The sequence below is a fragment of the Lygodium microphyllum genome, chromosome 28, assembly GCF_053477565.2.
Source record: "Lygodium microphyllum isolate KBCC chromosome 28, Lygodium_microphyllum_v1.1.10, whole genome shotgun sequence".
NCBI classification, from domain to species: domain Eukaryota; kingdom Viridiplantae; phylum Streptophyta; class Polypodiopsida; order Schizaeales; family Lygodiaceae; genus Lygodium; species Lygodium microphyllum.
In genome coordinates this window covers 56,890,728-56,916,214 of record NC_141162.1, presented here as the reverse complement: position 1 = coordinate 56,916,214, position 25,487 = coordinate 56,890,728, and the positions used below count along the sequence as shown (strand labels likewise).

At 38.4% G+C, this 25,487-nt stretch overlaps 1 protein-coding gene across 1 annotated transcript; it reads right to left on the bottom strand.

Annotated features, from left to right (window-relative positions):
- Nucleotides 1-3,553: 3,553 nt before the first annotated feature.
- Nucleotides 3,554-22,921, bottom strand: LOC148011484 (importin subunit alpha-1b-like). Its single transcript, XM_087670379.1, has 4 exons — nucleotides 22,735-22,921; nucleotides 12,695-12,833; nucleotides 12,187-12,378; nucleotides 3,554-4,313 (listed from the first exon to the last, which is right to left on the bottom strand). Exons 1-4 carry the CDS (start codon nucleotides 22,919-22,921, stop codon nucleotides 3,554-3,556), a joined length of 1,278 nt encoding a protein of 425 aa, XP_087526505.1.
- Nucleotides 22,922-25,487: the final 2,566 nt, after the last annotated feature.

Genomic DNA, 25,487 nt, shown 5'->3' with positions numbered 1-25,487 from the left:
TTGAGAAGCATTCTAGGAAGAAATATGGAGTTGAGTTAACTCATTGTTTTGGCAAGAAGATGACGTAATGGAGTTATGTTTATAGCTCCATGTTTCGAGGAGAATAGGCTGATGTATGAATTACCATCTTTAAAGAGCTAGATGATACACTCATTTACAAAAGAGCCTGCTAGAATTGTCATCATGGAGCTAAAGCATGAAAACTTGCACTCTATTATAGAGGGAAGATAACCTTCATGCTAATGAAGAGCTAGGAGTATAGTTGCTAGAGCTGAAGCGAATTTTAGAATTGAGCTAGGGTGCGTCATCTATAAAGTCAACTACGTATAACCACTCTCAATACAAAGTTTACTATACTAACCAACCATCAATCAACTAGTCAATATATATATTAGTTTGTAGATAGTTAACTATAAAGTATATTGATATTGGTATGATGTAACCAACGTACTCATTTTAGAAATTTGATCGATTAGTTACAACAATACATTACATGCACAACTACCCTCATTCAACATTCCTTGTAGTAATTGAACATCCAGAGACTAGTCAATTGCTGAATTAATATATCCATAACACTCAATCCATGCATTTATTGTATCCATACATTAGTTCAATTATCGCATGTACCGTAACCTCTTTATACAACATTTATCCTAGTGATTAAACATATATCAATCAGTCAATCCATCGATCAGTGAATGCATATATCAATTTTGTATTTTTTGTAAATTCTACATATACACTATACTTTTCACGACGTTATATTTAGACATTGATTTCTATCTTTTCGATATAAAAAGCATAATAGTCATCTGAGTGTATCCCTATCAATGTGGTATGGTTGTCATATTGATTGGCACGAGATTAATAGAATAGTTACGACATTATATGAGATGTGTGACCACGGGTAATAAAAAAACAATTAAAAATCTTTTCTTTAATCAAAGCTCGCTCGCGGGCTCTCTCTCTCTCTCTCATATCACGGGAGATGCCTATAAAACGGCCGGAGCACGCTCCGAAACAATATACCGCGTCTCTCTCTCTCTCTCTCTCTCTCTCTCTCTCTCTCTCTCTCTCTGCGTGCGCGCGCGTACACCGGCGAAGATGGCAGCCAAGATTACTTTTGGACGTGGCTGTGTACTGCTTGTAGTGGTAGCAGTTGCCGCGAGTATGGCGTGTGTGGCTGAGGCGAGCTGCCGGGTGGAGAACAAGTCAGGGCTGCCGGTGGTGCTGCTGCCGGTAGGGGTGGAGGTGAGCATCGAGGTGGCGGTGGGGGCTTCGGTGGAGGTGCCACCAGCCCAGCAGAAATGCTACCTCAAGAACCCCTCCTCCGGCCACCAGGTCGGCCCCCTCGACCTCCTGGACGGCACGATCGTCGCCATCATTGACGGCACCGTCAGCGGCACCGTCAGCGCCCACGTCGCTGCCTTTATCCATGGCGTCTTCACCCTCGGCGCCAGCCTTGCCACCAACGTCTAACTCAGTAGGTAGCAAGAATTATTAGCGCCATAAATTACAAGCCGTATTACTAATAAGCGAGCGAAAGAGGCTGCTCCACTCCATGCAGGGCTTGCTTCTCATATCATTTTGTGTTTTTCCTAGTAACGAGTACATAATGGTAAAACCTATCTTTTCAAGAACAACTTCCAAACTTGGTGTTTTCCTTCCAAGGATGCGTTTGCTCAATATAAAAATCAACCACAAGTCCTTCTAAACAAAAAGCTGGTGCGGCAACATGAATTTGGCTACTTTCAATCAATCAAGCAACGACCTAGATATAAGCTTCAAGAATGGTCTCTTTGTCTTTTTATGAAATAATACAACGATGATTCCAAATTCCTAGCTCTTTGAGAATAATATATATCCCATCTGTGGGTACCCTCCCACCTTTGTTCAAACTTGTAGATTGTTGTAACATCACATAGCCACTTTGATGACCAAGTTCTATAACCTAGAAAGGACATCATCTTAACAAGCTTCATCAATAAGATTTTATCTTAGCAATGTTTTCTTACTTTTCTAGTTAAAGAATGAAAAATAGTAAAATATTTGATTCTTGAGTGATGTATAAGAACATGGAGATGAATGAGCATATCAATACACTACAACAAAAAAGCTCCATAGACGCGCTTGTAGACGCAATATTTGAACTGTGTTAAAAAATGTCGGGCGCCTTTATTACCGCGTCTACTGCTGCGTCTAAAATTTTGCGTCTAAAAGGGCACTTATAGTGAAACTTACACGCCCATATAGATGCGCCTATTGATGCGCTCTATAAATATATATTCATATTTATAAAAAATTAGATATATTCATATTATACGTCTATACACGCGTGTAACTACGCGTCTAAAAAAGCGTTTACTCTGCAAGTTTTTGACGAGAATAGACACACATTTTTCCTGCAATTTAGACTCGCTGATAGACGTGCAAAACAGAGGTATGAAAAAAAAACCAAAGAGCATGTGGCTTGCTCTCTGTTTCTTTTTCCCCCCATCAACATCAAATTGTATGCTTAGGGAAACAGAGAAAGATTATTTCTAATATTTTTGTACTGAAAACAAAGAAATGTATGTAGAACATGAAATTTCATATATATAGATGAAACGTTTTTACATGATGAGTTCTAGTGCTTGTGACCTCAAGCATGGTCATGGTCGCAAGCACTAGCTGAAAGTAATACATATAAAAAATGAAAACTACAAGCCAAGGGGAGACATACATGCATGGGGCTCCTCTACGTCTCCTCAGAAGAGGCATCATCAGGCTAACACCACCGCTGTCTGTGCCGCTACCGCTGCCGCCACTGCTACTGCTAGTCTCCCCTTCGTTATCCTCAACTGCATCAGGGTTCACCTACAGAAAGGATTAAGGTATATAAATACCATTACAAACAATAAACTAGAGTTACCTATACTTTTCATGTAAAAAATAAAACATACCTCTTTTGGTTGTAGAATCCTCATGGCACGATTATATTGCTCCTTCGTGATGAGTCCCTCCTCATAAAAATGCTACCAAGTGGGCGCCCGGTGTCGAAGGGTTTTCGAAAGCAAAGTCGCAACCACAGAGGTTCTTGAGAAATTTCAAGACAAAAGATCAATCGAAGCAAATAATCAAGACAAATATGATGCTAAGTAACATTTGTATTACTGCCAAGTTATCTCTGAGCATAGAGAAACATCATAACAAACCACATGTGATCTATGCAATTGACCCATGCCATGTATACAAGCTCTTATTAGAGTCCAAGATTATGAGAAGCAAGATTTCAAATGCAGGGTGGAACAGATTTGTCATCTATATGTGATTGCAACAGTTGACAAATCTGTTCCACCCTCTCATGAGCAGTATGAAAACTGAGAATGGCTCTTCAAATCATGACTATTTCCCTCAATACACCAATTGATTGTTGCACTTCATTTGATGGTTTGTAGATGTCACTCACTATTGTATCATTGTGAAATTTGATGCCTTCTGAGACAAGACTTGCACAGACTGCTGCTAATTGAGCAGGACTGAGGTCAAACAATGTTAGAAAAAGCTAGAGCTAACCATAACTCATTAACTCTCCAGAAAGCAGCTGTAATTTATCAGAAGCAACGTTCTCATCTTCCTCCTCATCCAGCCAGTATGTTTCCAAGAGCTTCAATGCCTTCTCATAAATGTCAGAATTGTCATGGGTCTGTAAAGTCTCAATCTTTTCAACGCCTTCTACTTCATCAATATACTGAGCATACAAATCGATGCCACCTGTATTACCAAGGTCCTTCTCGGCTTCCCCAACCCTCAATATGTTTTCTAATCCTTCCAAACACACCGTCACAATTCGAGGATCCGAACAGGTCAATAGATCACACAATGGCTTGATGCAACCTTGGCTTATAAGGTACTTTATCTGTTCGTGTGTACCACCCGATGTAGCATTTGATATAGCCCAAGCTGCCTCTTTTTTAATCTCAAATTCTGCTGTACCAAGCAATGATACAAGAGAAGGGATGATGTTTGCATCAATAACGGCCTGAATTTGCTCTTTGTTCCCAGTAGTTATATTTGATATGGTCCGACATGCTTCCTTTTTTATGCTTCTTTTGTGGTTGTAAGTGAGCAAATTTAGAAGGCAGGGAAGTACATTGTGGTTGAGAAGATACTGTGTCTGTGCATCATCCCCTGTGACAATATTGCCCACTGTTCGTAACGCAGGGATGAGGACCAATGGAGATGGATGCAGAAGCAATGCAACAAGCCTCGGGCAAACACCAGCTTCTATAACTGCCTGAATTTTATCATTTGTGCCATCAGAGAGGTCTCTCCAGAGGTATTATTCAAGCCAGAACTTTTAAGGTCAAATTCGATATGACGAACATCTCTGTCATCTGCATTTTTTGTAAGTCGTTTATTGCATATCATACGAGCCAGAAAGGGTTTTTGTGGACCAATAATCGAAGGATCTTCTCGGTCTGCAGTATCAATCGGTCCATACGTTCCAGGCATACTGTCTTCTCCGTGATATCCCTTGGTCGTATCAGCTTGTAGTCAAGCAGCACCATGAAAGGCCTCCAAAACAAAAGGATCATTGCATCGACTTCATGGGTCAACTTGATTGAGCTCTTCTGCTGTATGGCTGCAGGATGTCCTCTTGCAGTTGATTTTGCACTTCTCTCCTTTCTCTAATCACAGATCAATGATGTCGATGCTAGTTGTTGCCACATGTACTAATAACAATTCTCTCTATGCCATAGAAGTAAGGATTCGCTGTAGCAGTTTCAAAGGGCATGATCATCATGATAGTCGAGCACAGCCTCCCTCTTACTCCATCGAACGTCCGTCGAATTCGTTGACGATAACCCCTCCATTGTTTCCCGTCTATCTTCAGCTTCTCTTTCGTCATCTAGAGCTCGCTAATGCTTCCAGTCCTCTTCTCGTTCCTGCCATCCTCTCCTTCGTTGTCATCGCTACAGCTTTGTCTTTGTCACCTCCATGTCTGTCTTCTGCCTTGCTCTAGCTTCACCGTCTCCTTTGTCCGCGACTGACTATTGTGTTCAATCCCCTCTCGTATTGCAGTAGCTTTGTTGCTCCTCAGTCCGCCATCTCAGTCCGATGTCTTCCTATCATCACTTTCCATTCGCTCCCTCCATCAAGCATTGACCCCCCCACCCTGTTCTTCCTGTCCTGAACTCTAAGAGATTGACATGATGCAATCGATATACATGCACAATCAAGCCACGATAGATCCCCAAGGATACTACGAAGGCAACACATGGATATGGGTGCCAAAGAAGGGAGATCCTAGGAGCATAGCCCAACCACGACCATCGCTTGCCACCCCATCTCCAGGAAGCCCCACCCTTGCTAATGCAGTGAACACCCAGGAATCCCAAGCTGCAAAGCCTACAGAACCCGTGATGATTTCAGTAAAAAAAACCCCAACCAATCTATCAACCAATGTAGGAGCTTGATACCTCGGAATCATCTAAGTTTAAAGAGCTTGGCACTCGCTGCGTAAGAGGAAAACAATGCACCATCTATGCCACTAGAGCCACCCTCAATATCCCAAAGCAGCACTGGACACACAGATCAGACTACGTAGTTACCCTTAGAGACACAATTGTCTAATCAGCTATCCCTCGAACCATCACTGTTTGGCTCAATTCCACCTCAACCACTAGCATGTCTATGCATGTTTGTGTGTGTGTGCGTGTGTGTGATTTCAAGTGATATTAAGAGTGTGTTTTAAAATCTATTGCTTCTAGTTACAAAGCTTTTTTAATCTCATGCATGTGTGTATGTGTTTATAGAAATCCTATTGGTACACATAAATAAAACCTTAGATATAACATCCATGAAACTACAAAACCTTTGAGATTTTCCAAAAAATATTTGTGTAAATATATGTGCACACACATATGTGGATTGAGATATGCAAAATAAATGGTACATGTAATTCTCTTACCTGGTGACCCTCATTTCACCCTCTTAAAGCTTAGCACATATTTTATAAACTCAAAACATACATCTAAAATGAATTCTAAGTTGTTGACAAAGACAATATTCATGGATGCAACTTAAAACAAATCCAACTTTGAGCATTTGATAGTCTTAAAGCACATATGATTTGCACACACGTACTCACGCGTGCACACACACACATCTTTGTAGGAGCATAATGCACTCATTAGAATAACATTCAAGTCATCATTCTATACCTATGCTTGATATCTCTACAATGCATGGGTTTGATAGGGGCTCCATTTCTTGCAAGTTTGAATCTTTGTGTGGGGAGCATTTTTAAGAGTACATAAGCAGGTATATTTTTAATAACAATTAAAGCATGATTTTGATATTCTATTTTTTTTAAAAAGATCACTCAAAAAATAATTTTATGAAAACATATAGAATATGGAGGCATATAGATTGATATATGCAAAATTAATGGTATGGTTCATTTTCCTTGCTCCCTTCCTTTGACTGTCTCCTCACCTCTCAAATCTCAAAATGTGTTTTATATTCAAGTGTTGCACATACGATGAGTTGGGAGTTGCCAATATGATCATACATGTGTGTGCAATGTGAAAGAGTGGTTTGGAAATTTTGAGCCTTGATAATTTAACATAATAAAGAATTAGGACTAGAACATGACTTTTACCACCAAGTTCTAATTACATTTTCCCAATTGATAATATATGTGAATTATTATTTGCGCTACCTTCATTCTATATAGATAACTAGGTGGGTGACTGTCAACAGCCTTATCCATGCAAGAATAGGTGGGGGAACATGTACTTTTCATCATAAATCCCCTTAGCCTCATAGTTATATACACATATTATAGATATGTATGGTACACATTGATAGTTTTAAAATAAGACAACGTGGTGCAGGATAGAGAAGCTAGCCACACATAATCACATGATACACACATACGTGTGTTTGTGCATCTGTGCTATGTATGTATATGACCAACAACATAAAAAATATCAATCAGTTTCCTAGATTAAATCTTCAAATGGTTCTTCTCTCTATAACCCTTCTAATTTAGAAATTAATGTTGTACTCCATGTCAACTTGGATGAGAGTTAGAAAGCTACAATGATATGAATCCCTACTATCCAACGAGAAAATGCATTTTTGGATAAAAGTTCTTGTGTGGTAGAAAACTTATGAAATAAATATTTATTTTATATTTAATCACTATTTAATGGGTATTGTGGGCTACCATTTACTGGACACAATTTCATAGGGATAAGATCCACACACATCTAATGATGGTCTCATAGATCCTTTGCAAGACCAGAGTGTTCACCTTGAGCTTCATACATAAACATATAGTTTTCTATATGCTTTACAACCTCAAATGAATGGCAGGATTTATGTGATCTCTAAGCTAGAAGGGAAGCAGTGTCAAGCATCTTCATGAAAATGCAAAACCCCTAGGAAAAGTGTAGATAGGTTGGATTTTTGCTAGCTTAGTCATTTGTGTGATTGTTTTCTTTATTGTTTTGTATTTGGATTTTCCATGTTTATTGGCTTAGGATTTGTTTTAGTCATTTTTCTTGGATTTTTTGAGTGTGGAAACTTGATGACCTTGGTCGAGTTTGGTATATTTTTGGACAAGTTGGAATTGGAGTTCCTTGATAGTTGCTAAACATTGTGGAATATGTAACTTTTCATGCTAAGATTCTTGCACATCATAGGGATTACGGGTTCACGAGTACTTCACATTGTCACATGGAATTCACATGGGGATTTGTGAAAGTCACTCACTGCAGGGACGCTTAGAAAGATGGGAGCAAAAGATGATGAAGAGTGCTTAACTCAAGGCAAATTCATAGAGAAGAAGAAGTTTAGATGCAAGAAGAATTCTCAAAGTAAGTTCATGAGCTAAGGATAAATTTTGTTTGAATAAGAAGATGAAGCCAACATAGATTTATGTTCCCTTCAAGGCACAAATTGTCGAAAAGATGCGCTCCTCCAATCATAAAGCTTGGACCTCCATATACGTCAACAAATTCATGCAAATCTTCTTTGGTGCTCTATGGAACAAGAACCAAAACAAGGTGCTTTCACATATGTTGACACATAAATGATCAAATTTGCAGCATTAAGAATACCCATCTTCTCTTGCATTACTTTAGTACCTTCTTCTTCCATGCAATATTTACACCAAGGTTGACAATACCACTGGTAGAAAGGAGCTTCTTAAACCCTCCATAAAACATCATGAGAGGTCTAAGAAGCCAAGCTAAAGGCTTGTCAGCTAAAGATAAACCTTTGTTTGTTAGGAGCAGTGCCCTCCTTGTTTCCCACCAAGAAAGATGCAATATTAGCCAAGGTTACTATAGTCGAGAATGATAATGGGTCTGAAGTTTCATGCTATTGCCAGCAATAACAATAGCGTAGTCACAGACTCCTAGAAAAGATAGACTTCAATCATTGAACTCCCTTATAAGCTTCCTTACAATTGATATTGTTGTTGTCAACTACAAAAATCCTTGCATTAATCTTGCAAAAGCTAACCTCCATTCTAGGTTATTCCACAATCATATTCAAGGCAACACCATGAGGTGACAACTACCTCCAAATCTCCTACTTCATCATCAAATCCTTCCCTTAAGCACTCTGGTGCCTCATGATCACGGAATGAAGGTGAATCAGTGACCCTCTAGAGTATCAAGGAAGAGGAACATGCACATCAAGATCAGCCAAGTGTTGGAACTACAAGTGATGACGAAAGGAAACACTCTCTTCCTCCTATCCTCTTTGTATTACGCTTCCTGCTTCAACAGGCATTCACTCTGGTGCCATAAGCATGAGAGTAAAGCCCTCAATTATTGCCATCTTGTCAGTCCTGTCATCAGAAGCAGCTTTATTCTTGTTGCTCTCTTGATCAGTGACAATTGACTCCCCCTAGACCTGTGAGATCACCTCCTTGAGCTTATCTTCCTCCCTTTATCACGCAATCAACTTCTGTTGCACACATATGGTGAATCAACTCTGGGTCTTTCTCGACTTCCTTCACATCAACTTCCTCCTTCTATTCATGTAGCCATCATACACTCCATGAATGATGAGAGAGAACAAAATGTGAACATGATATCCCCCATAATTCAGCATAGAGGAGAACATATCATGTCCTCCCCTCCCGGTGGAAGCCATGTTGGTTCTTCTTAGTTATCATCCTCTCCTCCTTTTTCACTCTCTTCTACAATCGCATATCTCCTCCACACATGGTCCAAAAAGCTTGTAGATTTTCTTATTAAAGCTAAGGATTTATTTACGAAAAGCTATTCTCTCCTATCGTTATCATGTCCCTTTAATCTTCCATTCATACTAGACTTGTAAAGTGAGGGATAAAAAGAATTCCAAAACCTGTGATTATCATCTTTTTGTGAACCTCCTCTACCTGCATTCAAGCTTTTCCTAGAGTCATTGGCATTTCCTTTCGTCAAAACATCATTTCCCATGAATTGCCATGACAAGAGAAGAGTGTTTAAGACTCTTTATGAAGGGAGCATCTTGTAGCGGTATGCAATGTTCCTCTCATTTTGGAGCATTATGGCAGAAACATTTGTTGCATTTGAGCGTGATGAGATTCCACAAGTTATAGCATCATTGTCAGTGTTAACCGCCGGGAGACTACCACATAGAAATTCTAGCTTCAATTGATGTTAAACTTGACCACACGATGTAGTGGTGCCTCATTAGACTTTGTTGATACATTCAACTGTTGACTAAAAGAAGCATCCAAGTTCATGCTCTGCTCTTGCTTTGAAAGTGGTACAACATCCATCACAATATAAATCACTTTTAATCTTAACTCATAAAACAAAAGGGAAACCATTTAACAAAAAAATGCAAGCCAATGTCCAAGTCTGTTGTGGGGTTCTACAAGATTCAAATGTTTCTCCCATTTCTTTCCTTCACTCCCATGCTAGCAAGAACCGTATTCAAAGAAGCTTCACTGTCATCACTTCCCACCTTAATTCATGCATTCTACCCTAACAAGAAAATATTCTTTGAAATAGAACTTCATGTTAGATCCATGCGATGCAATCAATCAAACAATGTCCACACAAAAATTATGAATGCATTGAAAAGAATGTGCCTAGCCTAATTACATGTGCTCATGCGTCATGCAAAATGAAAACACAAAAGACACACACAACAGAAAACAAATTCCTAATGATGCCAATTAATGTTTTCAAATTCTTAGAAAAAAACTATGCCCTCAGGTTTGCAGTGGTGGACGTGTAGTGGCATGACATCTAGACAAATTGAGGATTCTCGTCTCGCGGTTCAATTGCCAGAAGGCACCGGTGGGCCCCCATTTTTACTGGAGATCACAAGCACGAAGAAAGAAAACACTCAAAGAACTCAAAACGATTTGATTCACAAAAGTTGTTTACCCAAATTCCAATTTGTCTGGCTACTCAATGCTAGGAACAAATTCTAAATGCAATTCAGAGTTGTAGTCACACTCCATGATGTGCGCTCCAACTCTTTGACTACAGTGCACATATCTTAGTAGTCCACTGTAGTCACACGATTATCATGCTTCAACTTGAAGCATTTTTTATTGCAACAACTCTTGAAGCATTCAAATCTATTTTATTCCCTGATAACTACCATGACAATGTTTGGATTTCCATGTTTCTGAAGTTTCTTGTCCCAGAGGTTGCAAAAAAAAAACTACTAGCTAGTTGATGCCTTCATGATTCAATGAATGCATGATGCTTATGGGGCACAAGGATGCATGAGCCTCTTGTTGTTTCAAATGAACATCACACACATGGCAGAGTTGCAAAACTGTTATTACACCACATCCTGCATAGACCATCTGTCTGCTTGCCTTCTGATCAACCAATTAAACTAGTTTGACTGGACCCATTCAGTTCTCTAGGCATGAGGCTGGATACAAACCAACAAAGGCACCTATCATCAGTGCTAAATTCACAGCTTCTCCTTTAAGTGTTAATGGTGTTCGTGCTTTTGGTCTCAGTGAACAGACAATAACTATTACATGTCCATCGCCACATCAATCTTTGGTTTCCCATTTGATGTATTCTCGAGCCCTCTGCTTCCATTGTAGTCTTCCACCCTCTCGAGCTCATGTCAGCTTCTTCTTCTTTTTCTCTGATCTTCAGACTTTGGCTTTTAGCTTTTTCTTCTCACTAACGTAGAGGATGTCTTCTTGTTTGCTAAAAAGAAAATTTATTTTTCTTTGTTTTGATTGTGTGTAGGCTTCTCGGTGAGATTTCTTTTCAAAGTCTGCTATCCTTTCCCTTCTTCAATTCCAATAATATCAGTCATGCATTGGCTATCGACCACAGAATGCTGATTGAAACTCCTTTCATTCATCTGCCGATGATGTAGCACTATGATCATAACCTGCAGGACTTCAACTACTTGGACTTTGGTCATAGCCATAGCTTGGACTATATCAACAATGAGGAAGAGGGTTATGAGTATGTGCTCAACCTCCAGTTCCTAGAAATAAGTAGACGACTCCAATACTTCAACTTCAACATCATCGAATTACATAATTCAATGTGACGATAACACAAACTCGAGGAGTTTTCCAAATTAATTCTTGATAGCTAAGCTCCACTCAGGGCACCATAATTTCATGCTCGACGACCACCCTTCCAATGTTGTCCTCTACGTGAGGGAGAAAATAGAAAGAAAGGTACCCTTCCTTTTTAGTGCTGATCTTCCTTTTTTTAAAAAATCCTCCTCGTCCTACCCAAAACCTTGTCGAGCATTTTTAAAACAAGATAGAGGTGGCACATCTAAAAGTAAGATAACTTTGACCTCTCGAAGAACCCCTGCTTCAATGGAAGCGCCCATGGCAATAGCTTCATCCACCTTTTAACATTTTTGTTTGGATCTTTACTAGATATATTGGCTACAAAATCACAAACCCTAGGCATTTGGGTCACTTCCCCAACCAAGAGTACTTCATCTAGCTCACTAGGTTTCAACCCTCCTTTTGCTAGACAATCATTGCATAGTTTGCGAGTTCTTTCAATCAGGTCCATCACCAGGGCCTCAAGCTTGGATCATGTTAGGGTGAGGTTGAAATGCTTCAGACTAGTTGCGTGAGCCATAAGAAAGGGAAATTGTATGTCTGTTTTCATGGAAGTAGAGAGCTCAACTTTACCTTTTTCAGTAGCCTCACACAACCTTTGAAGAGCAAGGTTATCTTTTGTGATGACCATGCCTTCTTGCTTGTTGAACTCTTGAACAAAATGCTTAATCAGTGCATTGTTGAAATATTCACCACCAAGGAAAATGCCACCATTGTTGGCTTTCACCTCAAACACACATTCCAGCATCTCCAAAATAGAGACATCAAAAGTGCCACAAGCTTTCAAGCTGCAGACAAATGTGGTAACACGCATAGTAAGACCTCTCAAGGTCCATTTCATGCGGAAGACAATTCAATGCTTCCTCTTTAAGCCCATGTTCAACATATCATGCAATCAGTGCATTCCATGCAATTCCATCTAGATCTACATAGACCTCTCTTCCAATCCTCTCTTTCATTAGTTCCAAATGAAGTTGCTAGCCTGTGAGCTTCATTTCTTTGAAACACATCAATGTTTCTTCACAAAATCCATGTTCAGCATATGATGTGGTGAATGCATTCCACGAACTTTCAATTTTCATAGGAATCCTATCAAACACTTGCCGTGCTTCTGCAAGAAATTGGCATTTACCACACATGTCCACAATTGTGTTGGCCACAAAAAGTTCTATTTCCAAACCATGTTTCTTTGTTTTAACATGTAAAAGATAACATGTCTCTAAATATTTTGTAACACCAACAACTTTTAAGAACAAACGTGAAAAGTGACAAAATCAGGATACTCCAAAGTGGCTTCACAGTAGTGGATGCACATCATCAAGACAATGTAGCAGTTGTCGATACACTACACTCAGGGTTCATCTCCTGATTTTTCCAAATATTTCCATGCCATGGTTTGGATTTATGAACGTTTTTGCACCATCATTGAGCACTAGCACAACATGAGGTGGCCCACTATAGCTATATACAGTAAATGTTAGCTGCACATGCACTTGAGAGAGCACCTTTCATTGAGCACTCATTGTTTCTTGCACGCACGAGAGTTAGGATATTCATCGCTAGATTAGGAGATTTGGTTAAGTGGTAAGGTGGTTGGGTGAGTTTGAGGGTCATGAAGGACGCCAGCAGTTGCGATATGGGTGGTTTTCTTGATCGACATCCTATGGACCATCATTTCTTGAGCGATTGTGAGAATTTGGGTGAGTGGAGTGGAGTACAATATTTTCTTGCTGAGTGTTGAGAGGTGAGGATAAGGATCTTAAATAATCAAGGAATTGTGTTTGGATTTTGCATGACACAGGAGCACATGTTAATAGGCTAGGCACAAATTCTTCAGTGCATACATTATTTTATGTGAAGCATAGCTTGATTGATTGCATATCATGGATCCATCATTGTATATTTCTCAAATCATGAATGGATGGGCATGAAGTTCTATTTTGTAGAATATTCTTGATAGGGCACATTGCATTTCAACATTTGTCAAAATTATCAACTGAAAGCACAAGTCATGGATTTCAAAGACAAGTAGCATGAAAATTCTTCTTGTCACGAGATTTTGTAGCATGTTCGCCCTATCGGTGGATCATGTTAGCTTGCACTTCAAGCTTTAAAGTTAGAAGTTGGAAGTTGGTGAAGGTTGTATTGGTCTAAGGGGATGCAAGAGACTATACTATCATTGGAACACAAATTTAGAAAATAAAACAAAGTAATATACAGAAAAAATGCATTCAGGAGATGGCATGTGGAGGTTGTGAAGAGGAAATTAAAGAAGACATATGGATCTTGGTTTCAATGCATGAAGAGTTTGATGCATCGGTCTCCAAGAAAAATGGCTTGGTAGGATCTAGGTGGAGTAGGATTGGGGTAGTGGTGGTAAAAGTAGTCTTTAGGGTCTATAAGGCCGTCTCGGCTTTTGGGGTCCATGAGAACTTGTTTCCTCTGAGTTTGGTGTATGACTATCTTTGAGTAATCCTTGATAAATATAATGTAGAAGTTGGTAAAGTCAAGAAAGCATTGGACATCACAGACACGTGGGTGTCTGCTAGTCAAGAATAGTCTCGATCTTCTTGGGGTCCATAAAGATTCCTCTCTGGGAGACATGGTATTCAAAGAAGTCCACTTATGTCTGATGGAAGAAACACTTCTCAAGTTTTGCATATAGTCCTTTTTCTTTGAGCTTTTTCAAAACTAATTTTGCATGGTGCTCATGCTCCTTTGGATCTTTTGAGAATATCAAGATATCATCCAAGTATATTACTATAAAATGATATGGATACTCTTGGAAGATATCATTTATCATATGTTGGAACACTACAAGAACATTGTGAGACCTAATGGCATAACAACATACTCCAAGTGACCATACGTTGTGTGGAAGGTTGTCTTCCATTCGTCCCCTTCTATGATCCGTGCAAGATTGTAAGCCCCTCATAGATGAATCTTTGTGAAGTTCTAGGATTTTCCAAGGTGTTCCAAAAGCTCTAGTATCAAAACAAAAAATGGTATCGATCCTTGAATATTATCTTGTTGAGTTGTCGATAAACCACAAACATTCAAAGCGACTCGTCTTTCTTCTTCATGAATAGAATTGGGGCTCTACCACGAGACTTTGAGTGCTTAATGAACCCCTTGGCTAAGCTCTCGTAGATTTTCTTGTGTAGTTCATCAGGAAATAGCCTATAGATGGATCCAGAAGGTAGTTGAGTCCCCCTCATGGAGTTCAAAAGAACAATCATATGGTCGGTGTTCGAGCAAGAGATCTACATTCTTTTTTTCAAAGACATCTTGAAATTCTTGATAATGGCTTGGTAGCTTCACTTATCCTTACTAGATTCTTGAGCTAGTATATAATATATCATGTAGGTCGGTTCCTGCCTTACTATGTGCATAAAGGCTTTGGCTCCTAGATATACTGACTTTCCCTGATTTTCATTACGTATAATCTTTTGCTTAACCCAATCAATTTTTGGGTTGTGTTTCTTTAGCCAAGGCATCCCAAGGATGATTGGATTTGTGGGACTAGATATGATATTAAAGCATACACGAGATTTATGATCACCAAGAGTTACCATGAGTAGTCAGGTTTCCTTGGTAATATCTCGAGATGCTATAGGTCTTCCATCCATGACTTTAGCTGGTGCATGATTAGTCTTTTGGAGTACTAGAATCTGGTATCTATTCACTAAGCCATCACCAATGAAACATGCATAAGCCTAGAAGTCGAGAAGGCTTTGAGGAAAAGGGTCTTTCTTGGCAAGATCATCTAGATTGTGACAAGGAAAGTTTCCATGGATGTGGTTGGGATCAAGAGACCCTTTCTTATATCAAGGTCTGGTTGTATGGTCTCATTCACACCTCGACATCCTCATTTTCCTTCACGAGGATGGTTGCAACAACTCTTGAGGTTCTTTCCCTCTTATTTAGGAAATTTAGGCAATGTATCTAGGGTTTCACAATATAGGCGTAGATGATTCGCTCTTCATCTTTGCTTTTCTTATGGGGTCAAGGGCTAGAATCTAGTATTATCTATTTCCATTGGTTCAATCTTGATTTCTTCTCTGATTGGGACTGGGTTCTATTGGCAAGGGATTAATACTTCTTGATTTTCTTGCTTCCTCTCGAACAGTCTATTATCACATTGGATGGCTTCTTGGATGGCTTCCATGATGATATAATCATTGAGTGTTCTTGCCTCAGGCATAGTGAGCATGAGGTCCTTGATGTTATCTCAAATACCCCATCTAATTTGGCTGATGAAATACTCATCATGCCAAGTGAGGTCATAGATTAATTGCATAAATTAATATGCATAAGTAGAGGCGGGCAGTTACCTTGTCATAGTTTATGATGTTTCGTTTATACTACTCAACTGGTGTTTGCATCTCCAAATGTGGAAGTAAGCTTGCAAGAAATGCCCATAGTTATGAAGTACTAGCATATTCTTTTCCAAGATTGAGGTGCACCATGATAAAGTTTGAGCACAAAGAAAAATCCCAATTAATCCCACCTTGGAAGTATCATCTGGATACCTATCCAATTGCATGCAGATACAGAGCTTTACTTGTTGTATGAATCTCCTGAACTTTGAATGACTACCATTGAACTTCTCTAACATGCTAATCTTGGTTTCTCTTGTTGGGGGTTGATAAACATGCATAATCATTTGATCACTTATTTTGCTATTTTGTAAGTGTCAGATCTGGTATTGCATCTCTTGAAGTGTAGGGCCTAGATGTATAAGATGTTCTATTTGAAGTTGTGCTCATTGTTCATTCAAGACTTTAATTTGTTATTGGAGGTTTTGAAGGGAGGTCACCATTCTTTCAAGGGTCACCCACATGGTGCTCAATAGGGCTAGAAAGTAGTCTTGCCAAACTATTACGGGAGTACTAGATTTTTCTTGAGAGACTAGACTAGATGTGAGATTTGATTTCAAGATAATCCCACATAGGGGCACAAGTACAATGATAACAAGATACAAAAAATCCCACAATCTGGGACCATAGGTATAGACAATAGGACTTGATAGGATATGAAGGATCTCGGAATCTGTGATGATAGGTATGGATACAAGATATCAGAATTACAAGATCTTCCTTGACAAAGATGAACAAGATACAAGATAGTTCATACTATGAGATTACAAGGTGACAAGAAAAAATGAGTATAATGGAAGATAAGACAAGGCTAGATACCATGACTAGATAAGAACTAGAATTGGGACTCAAAGTTACTTATTTGGAGGTCTCGACTCCTTGAGATCCCAAGACTGGCATTGGCAACACTAAGGAGCTCTATGGCTAGCCCCTCCTTGAGCCCTCCTGTTATAGGTGTTGGAACATGGGTAAAGATCTTTTAGAAATTTTCATGATGACATCATCAATGATGCAAACAATGATGTGTTGTATCTTCTAGAAGATTCTATGATGAGATGGAAAGGGTAGGTTTGCATGGTTGGCTTGAGGATGTCCTGTTAAGGGTGCATTCACATGGGGTGTGGATTCATAAGGCATGAGCAATAAATAATCCGTACAATTGATAATGACATGTTTGTGACATATTATCAAATATGTTTATTCACATATCAATAGCATTTTGTATGGGATCATCTATCAATTCTACATATGTCAACCTCCATATTGTACAACTCTTTTGCAACACCCTTTTATAATCTCTACTATATATAGAGGAATACCATTCATGTAGAGTATATATAGTTATAAGCATATAATTTTAATTTTCAAAATACATTTTAATGATGCAAAAATATCAACTTCATAAATTTTTAGTACTATTACACACACACACACACACACACACACACACACACACACAAACACACGCACACGCACATGCACACACATGGCAAGTCATCCACATGTAAAAAAATCCAGTCATCCAATAGATGACTATGATGACCAAACCTGCATCTCCCTTTCTCACATAAATTGAGTGATTAGGATTAGAAACATAAAAGCCAATTTTGACAAGATACTCTCTGATCTTGTCAAACTATGCTCTAGGTGCTTACTTCAGTCCATAGAGCACTTTCTTTAACATACACACATACGTGGGATGCTCTACATCCTCATAACCTATTAGATGTTGCATATACATTTCTTCTTACAATTCATCCTGCAGCAAGAAGTCATTGTTTATATCCATTTGCTATAAACTCTAATCTTTGCCTACTGTCAAAGTAATCATACATCTAACACCTAGCAAGGAGGCGAGAAGGGGAATGTTGGGCCATGGTGGCCCTATACAGGGTGAGCTTAGGGCGATGGCTAGGCAACCGGCAATTGACAAGGCATTGAGGCATGGGTATAATAAGACAAGGGTGAGACAAGAGAGATGACAAGTGGATTGATAGGTAAGGCTCTATGGACACTATCATGGTGCAATGGTGAGTGCAGGCTACCACCATGGATAATAAGGGTGGTATCAGGCAAAGAGACAAAGGTGGTTGATAGCCAAGGCAATGATGGAGATCTTGCACAATACCAAAGGGGGGTAACTATTTTGGTGTTTTTTTTTGGGCGAGGCAGAATTTCCCTCCCACCCTCTGCCCCCATGGCCATTTGCTGCTGCTGCTGCTTCTTTTACTTCTTCTTCTTCTTCTTCTCCTCCACCACCTTCTCCTTTTTCTCCTCTTCTCTTTTTCTCCTCCTTCTTCTTTTTCTTCTTCTCTTTTGTTGACACTTTGCTCTCTTTCTTTTATTACTTCCTCTCCTTCCTCTTCTGTTTCTTCTTCTTTTTCTTGTTTTCTTCTTTTTCTCTCCTTTTTCTTCTTTCGTTATTCCTATGCTTATTCTCCTTCTCCTTCTCCTTCTCTCCTTCTTCTTCTTTTCGCTCCTTCTTTTTCTTTTGCTTCTTTCTCTATTCTTAACCACTAATTAGACTTCTAGAAAATACAACGATTTCTTGAATCCAATGACAACCATGAATAAATCCAAAACCATTCCAACTTTTTTAAATTGTAAAATAAAAAGATAAAATCAAACAAACAAAGTAAAGTAGATGATTCTTACTAACAAAAAATTGCAATCTTCCTACCAATAAAATTTACTCCCTTCATTAATGAATTCAAATCCTAATTAAATATTTGCATTTCATAGTGGGCCTTTTTGCATCTCTCCTATTTCAAATGTGTAATACACGATGACTTCATGGTCGATGTGTCCTTGGTCTCAACAACAACACAACCAAAATGTTGTGCTACATGAGCTCAACTTATTGGCATGTTTGACACACTCTAATTCCTTCAAGAGCTTTGATGCATGAGAATCAATGACTATCTCTCACATAGTCTCTTGCACACAAATGCAACCATTTGTTTATAATGAGTGGCATGGCCGTCCTTCAATCCCATGAAGGATGCACTTTGCACACTCCATGATCCAAATGAGTGTCCATTCGACTCTCAACCCTCTATGACCTCGACATGTGAAAGAGAAGCATGGGGATACAAGAGAGTGCTAAGAGAGATGACAAGAAGAGCTTCACCCTCTTAGTCCCTCACCCTCGTTCTCTCACTCTCTTGCTCTCAATCTCTCACTTTCACCCTCACTCTCTCATGGTAAAAGTAAGAAAGCAAGTTCACAAAGTTTTCATACACATGAATACCTTGCTCTATTCATTCTCACCCTTTTAATACATGAATTTTAGAGTTAGGTTTTTTCCGTCTCTCTTGGGCATCCAATTCACTTTTGGGCCACAAGATTGGTCATCTCTTATTGCATGATTTTCCTATGGTGCGAGTGAACTAGAAATTTTGCCATTTTTCCACGGAGCCTATGCTATCATTACAAGTTGCATGGAATCATGCCAAGTTTGTGGATTCACATAATAAATCAATACAATTGTTTCAACCTTTTGGAAATTCAATTATGCAAGTGCTTCATACACATTATGTTGTGGCTAGTAATCCAAAAAATTAGGCTCCTTCCTTATGCTTGTTTGCTAGCACATTGCATACTGCTCACTTTTTACAACTAATACTATTTTTCAGAAGAGAGAGAGAGAGAGAGAGAGATAGAGAGATGTGTTGATAGGTGAGAGTACCAATACTCAATGGTTCTGATAATGCATGCTTTGATTTTATTGGGCCGCTTTGATTGTACATTGCTTTTACATTCATATTGACTTATTTTTTCAAGAATTTTTTTCATGTCTTGATGATAAATTTAAGGGTAGATATATGTTACATTTGGCTAGCTTCCTTTCAAGGAATGTCTAACAAGTTAGTACAAAATATATAAAGCATGATTGGGTCTATGAGAAGTAGTCTTATAGAAAATACTTTTGTTGGCATGACATTTTAGGTTCATTATAGTAAGTATCTATGAAAAAATATATCTTACCATAAGTCTTTTTTGCACATAGCTAGAGAGAGAGTGAGAGAGAGAGAGAGTTTGTACATGTGTATGTATTTGTTTGTGAATTCAAGTAATATTAAGAGAGTGTTTTAAAATCTATTGCTTAGTAGTTACAAAGCCTTTTTAATCTCATGCATGTGTGTATGTGTTTATACAACTATTTGTACACATAAATAAACTCTTAGCTATGACATCCACCATGAAACTACAAAACCTTTGAGATTTTTCAAAAAATATTTTGTAAATATATGTGCCCACACATATGTGGATTGAGATATGCAAAATTAATGGTATTAGTAATTCCCTCACCTCCTAACCCTCATTTCACCCTCCTAAAGTTTAGCATATCTTTCATAGACTCAAAACTTACACCTAAAATGAGTTCTAAGTTGCTGATAAAGACAATATTCATGCATGCAACTTGAAACAAATCCAACTTTGAACATTTGATAACCTTAAAGCGCGTGCACACACACACACACACACACATCCAAGTTTGAACATTTGATAACTTTAAAGTACATATGATTTGCACACACAAACATCCTCACACACACACACACATCCAATTTTGAACATTTGATAACCTTAAAGCACATATCATTCACACACACACATTGTTTAAAAGAATATATCTTATAGAGGATATTAATTATAGAATTGTGTCATATATAATATATGTTTTTTCTTTTACAAAATAAAAAATCTAAATTATTTCAAAAAAAATTCAATTGATATCTTAAGTATTTATTGTTACTTTTGTTCATTACTTCATTCTCTAATCTTTAAGGCATTTTATCATCATCCATAATATTACCATCGAATATATTTTTAGCCTTTAGATATTATTTCAAGTAAAAGACCATCTTATATAAATAGTAATGATAATTCTAACAAACAAGAATTCATCCAATCACAAACTTTGAAATAAACATTGTAATCACAATCAACAAGAGGAGATACATTAGATTTGTAGTGATCAAGGTGAGAAAAAAATTATAGATGGAACATTCACTTGATTCATTGTGCTTAAACAAAAGGTACTAGATGGTGAATGACCGAGTTAATTTCTTCATTGAAGGTTGTGAGAATACACCTTGCGATGGTAACTTGTTTGGTCAAAATAAAGAAAATTTGGAAATTTATATGCTTAAGAGTGCAAAAATATTAGCCATGTTGACCAATACCTAAATGAAAAGAAATGAAGGTCAAGTAAAAGAAAAGGCTTTAGAAAAGCAAGGTGAAATTAAAGATGGAAGGGACTAGAAGCTACTATAAAAGATCAGGGGAGAAGAAGCTCATCTAATCAGTGGGAAGGAGAAGGCCATCTAGTCTGTGGGGAATCAACTTGAATAATCGACTCCTTATTATTCATGGCGGATGTGGTGATCATGAAGTAAAGGATCCTCAAGAATTTCATGAGGATTAATTACTTCAACATCGAATTGTCACTAGACTAATCTAAAACAACTATAGTTTAGAGATATGGGGGGAATAGGAGCATGAAGTCTCGAAGGGTGACTGCATGGTTATTAGAGCAACATTGCAAAAGAGCTGCAACTACTTTCAGCTTGAGAAAGTATAAAGCTATGAAGGAAATGGAGAGGAAGCACCCTAAATGTTGAGAAGCATTCTAGGAAGAAATATGGAGTTGAGTTAACTCGCTGTTTTGGCAAGAAGATGACGTAATGGAGTTATGTTTATAGCGCCATGTTTCGAGGAGAATAGGCTGATGTATGAATTACCATCTTTAAAGAGCTAGATGATACACTCATTTACAAAAGAGCCTACTAGAATTGTCATCATGGAGCTAAAGCATGAAAACTTGCACTCTATTATAGAGGGAAGATAACCTTCATGCTAATGAAGAGCTAGGAGTATAGTTGCTAGAGCTGAAGCGAATTTTAAAATTGAGCTAGGGTGTGTCATCTATAAAGTCAACTACGTATAACCACTCTCAATACAAAGTTTACTATACTAACCAACCATCAATCAACTAGTCAATATATACATTAGTTTGTAGATAGTTAACTATAAAGTATATTGATATTGGTACGATGTAACCGACGTACTCATTTTAGAAATTTGATCGATTAGTTACAACAATACATTACATGCACAACTACCCTCATTCAACATTCCTTGTAGTAATTGAACATCCAGAGACTAGTCAATTGCTGAATTAATATATCCATAACACTCAATCCATGCATTTATTGTATCCATACATTAGTTCAATTATCGCATGTACCGTAACCTCTTTATACAACATTTATCCTAGTGATTAAACATATATCAATTAGTCAATCCATCGATCAGTGAATGCATATATCAATTTTGTATTTTTTGTAAATTCTACATATACACTATACTTTTCACGACGTTATATTTAGACATTGATTTCTATCTTTTCGATATAAAAAGCATAATAGTCATCTGAGTGTATCCCTATCAATGTGGTATGGTTTTCATATTGATTGGCACGAGATTAATAGAATAGTTACGACATTATATGAGATGTGTGACCACGGGTAATAAAAAAACAATTAAAAATCTTTTCTTTAATCAAAGCTCGCTCGCGGGCTCTCTCTCTCTCTCTCTCATATCACGGGAGATGCCTATAAAACGGCCGGAGCCTGCACGCTCCGAAACAATATACCGCGTCTCTCTCTCTCTCTCTCTCTCTCTCTCTCTCTCTCTGCGTGCGCGCGCGTACACCGGAGAAGATGGCAGCCAAGATTACTTTTGGACGTGGCTGTGTACTGCTTGTAGTGGTAGCAGTTGCCGCGAGTATGGCGTGTGTGGCTGAGGCGAGCTGCCGGGTGGAGAACAAGTCAGGGCTGCCGGTGGTGCTGCTGCCTTTATCCATGGCGTCTTCACCCTCGGCGCCAGCCTTGCCACCAACGTCTAACTCAGTAGGTAGCGAGCGAAAGAGGCTGCTCCACTCCATGCAGGGCTTGCTTCTCATATCATTTTGTGTTTTTCCTAGTAACGAGTACATAATGGTAAAACCTATCTTTTCAAGAACAACTTCCAAACTTGGTGCTTTCCTTCCAAGGATGCGTTTGCTCAATATAAAAATCAACCACAAGTCCTTCTAAACAAAAAGCTGGTGCGGCAACATGAATTTGGCTACTTTCAATCAATCAAGCAACGACCTAGATATAAGCTTCAAGAATGGTCTCTTTGTCTTTTTATGAAATAATACAACGATGATTCCAAATTCCTAGCTCTTTGAGAATAATATATATCCCATCTGTGGGTACGCTCCCACCTTTGTTCAAACTTGTAGATTGTTGTAACATCACATAGCCACTTTGATGACCAAGTTCTATAACCTAGAAAGGACATCATCTTAACAAGCTTCATCAGTAAGATTTTACCTTAGCAATGTTTTCTTACTTTTCTAGTTAAAGAATGAAAAATAGTAAAATATTTTATTCTTGAGTGATGTATAAGAACATGGAGATGAATGAGCATATCAATACACTACAACAAAAAAGCTCCATAGACGCGCTTGTAGACGCAATATTTGAACTGTGTTAAAAAATATCGGGCGCGTTTATTACCGCGTCTACTGCTGTGTCTAAAATTTTGCGTCTAAAAGGGTACTTATAGTGAAACTTACACGCACCTATTGATGCGCTCTGTAAATATATAATCATATTTATAAAAAATTGGATATATTTATATTATGCGTCTATACACGCATGTAACTGCGCGTCTAAAAAAGCGTTTACTCTGCAAGTTTTTGACGAGAATAGACACGCATTTTTCTTGCAATTTAGACTCGCTGATAGACGCGCAAAATAGAGATATGAAAAAAAAACCAAAGAGCATGTGGCTTTGCAAGCCACATGCTCTCTGGTTTTTTTCCCCCCATCAACATCAAATTGTATGCTTAGGGAAAACAGAGAAATATTATTTCGAATATTTTTGTACTGAAAACAAAACAATGTATGTAGAACACGAAATTTCATATATATAGATGAAATGTTTTTACATGAGTTCTAGTGCTTGTGACCTCAAGCATGGTCATGGTCGCAAGCACTAGCTGAAAGTAATACATATAGAAAATGAAACTACAAGCCAAAGGGAGACATACATGCATGGGGCTCCTCTACATCTCCTCAGAAGAGGCATCATCATCACTAACACCACCGCTGCCTGTGCCGCTACTGCTGCCGCCACTGCTACTGCTAGTCCCCCCTTCGCTATCCTCAACTGCATCAGGGTTCGCCTAGACAAAGGACTAAGGTATATAAATACCATTACAAACAATAAATTAGAGATACCTATAATTTTCATGTAAAGCTGCAGACAAATGTGGTAATACGCATAGTAAGACCTCTCAAGGTCCATTTCATGAAGAAGACAATTCAATGCTTCCTTTTTAAGCCCATGTTCAACATATCATGCAATTAGTGCATTCCATGCAATTCCATCTAGATCTACATAGACCTCTCTTCCAATCCTCTCTTTCATTAGTTCCAAATGAAGTTGCTAGCCTGTGAGCTGCATTTCTTTGAAACACATCAATGCTTCTTCACAAAATCCATGTTCAGCATATGCTGTGGTGAATGCATTCCACGAACTTTCAATTTTCATAGGAATCCTATCAAACACTTGCTGTGCTTCTGCAAGAAATTGGCATTTACCACACATGTCCACAATTGTGTTGGCCACAAAAAGCTCTATTTCCAAACCAGGTTTCTTTGTTTTAACATGTAAAAGATAGCATGTCTCTAAATATTTTGTAACACCAACAACTTTTAAGAACAAACGAGGAAAGTGACAAAATCAGGATACTCCAAAGTGGCTTCAAAGTAGTGGACGCACATCATCAAGACAATGTAGCAGTTGTCAATACACTACACTCAGGGTTCATCTCCTGATTTTTCCAAATATTTCCATGCCATGGGTTGGATTTATGAACGTTTTTGCACCATCATTGAGCACTAGAACAACATGAGGTGGCCCACTATAGCTATATACAGTAAATGTTAACTGCACATGCGCTTGAGAGAGCACCTTTCATTGAGCACTCATTGTTTCTTGCACGCACGAGAGTTAGGATATTCATCGCTAGATTAGGAGATTTGGTTAAGTGGTAAGGTGGTTGGGTGAGTTTGAGGGTCATGAAGGACGCCAGCAGTTACATATGGGTGGTTTTCTTGATCGACATCTTGAGGACCATCATTTCTTGAGCGATTGTGAGAATTTGGGTGGGTGGAGTGGAGTACAATACTTTCTTACTGAGTGTTGAGAGGTGAGGATAAGGATCTTAAATAATCAAGGAATTGTGTTTGGATTTTGCATGACACAGGAGCACATGTTGATAGGCTAGGCACAATTTCTTAAGTGCATACGTTATTTTGTGTGAAGCATAGCTTGATTGATTGCATATCATGGATCCATCATTGTATATTTCTCAAATCATGAATGGATGGCCATGAAGTTCTATTTTGTAGCATATTCTTGATAGGGCACATTGCATTTCAACATTTGTCAAAGTT

What these genes read in the sequence shown, in the direction of transcription:
- LOC148011484 (XM_087670379.1), bottom strand. Translation starts at nt 22,921, where the DNA reads ATGGAGTGGAGCAGCCTCTTTCGCTCGCTACCTACTGAGTTAGACGTT. An exon ending in AACTGCTACCACTACAAGCA is followed by an intron (nt 12,834 to 22,734) that starts GTACACAGCCAC and finishes TGTTCTTAAAAG; the next exon opens with TTGTTGGTGTTACAAAATAT. An exon ending in GATAACCTTGCTCTTCAAAG is followed by an intron (nt 4,314 to 12,186) that starts GTTGTGTGAGGC and finishes ATACCTCTGGAG; the next exon opens with AGACCTCTCTGATGGCACAA.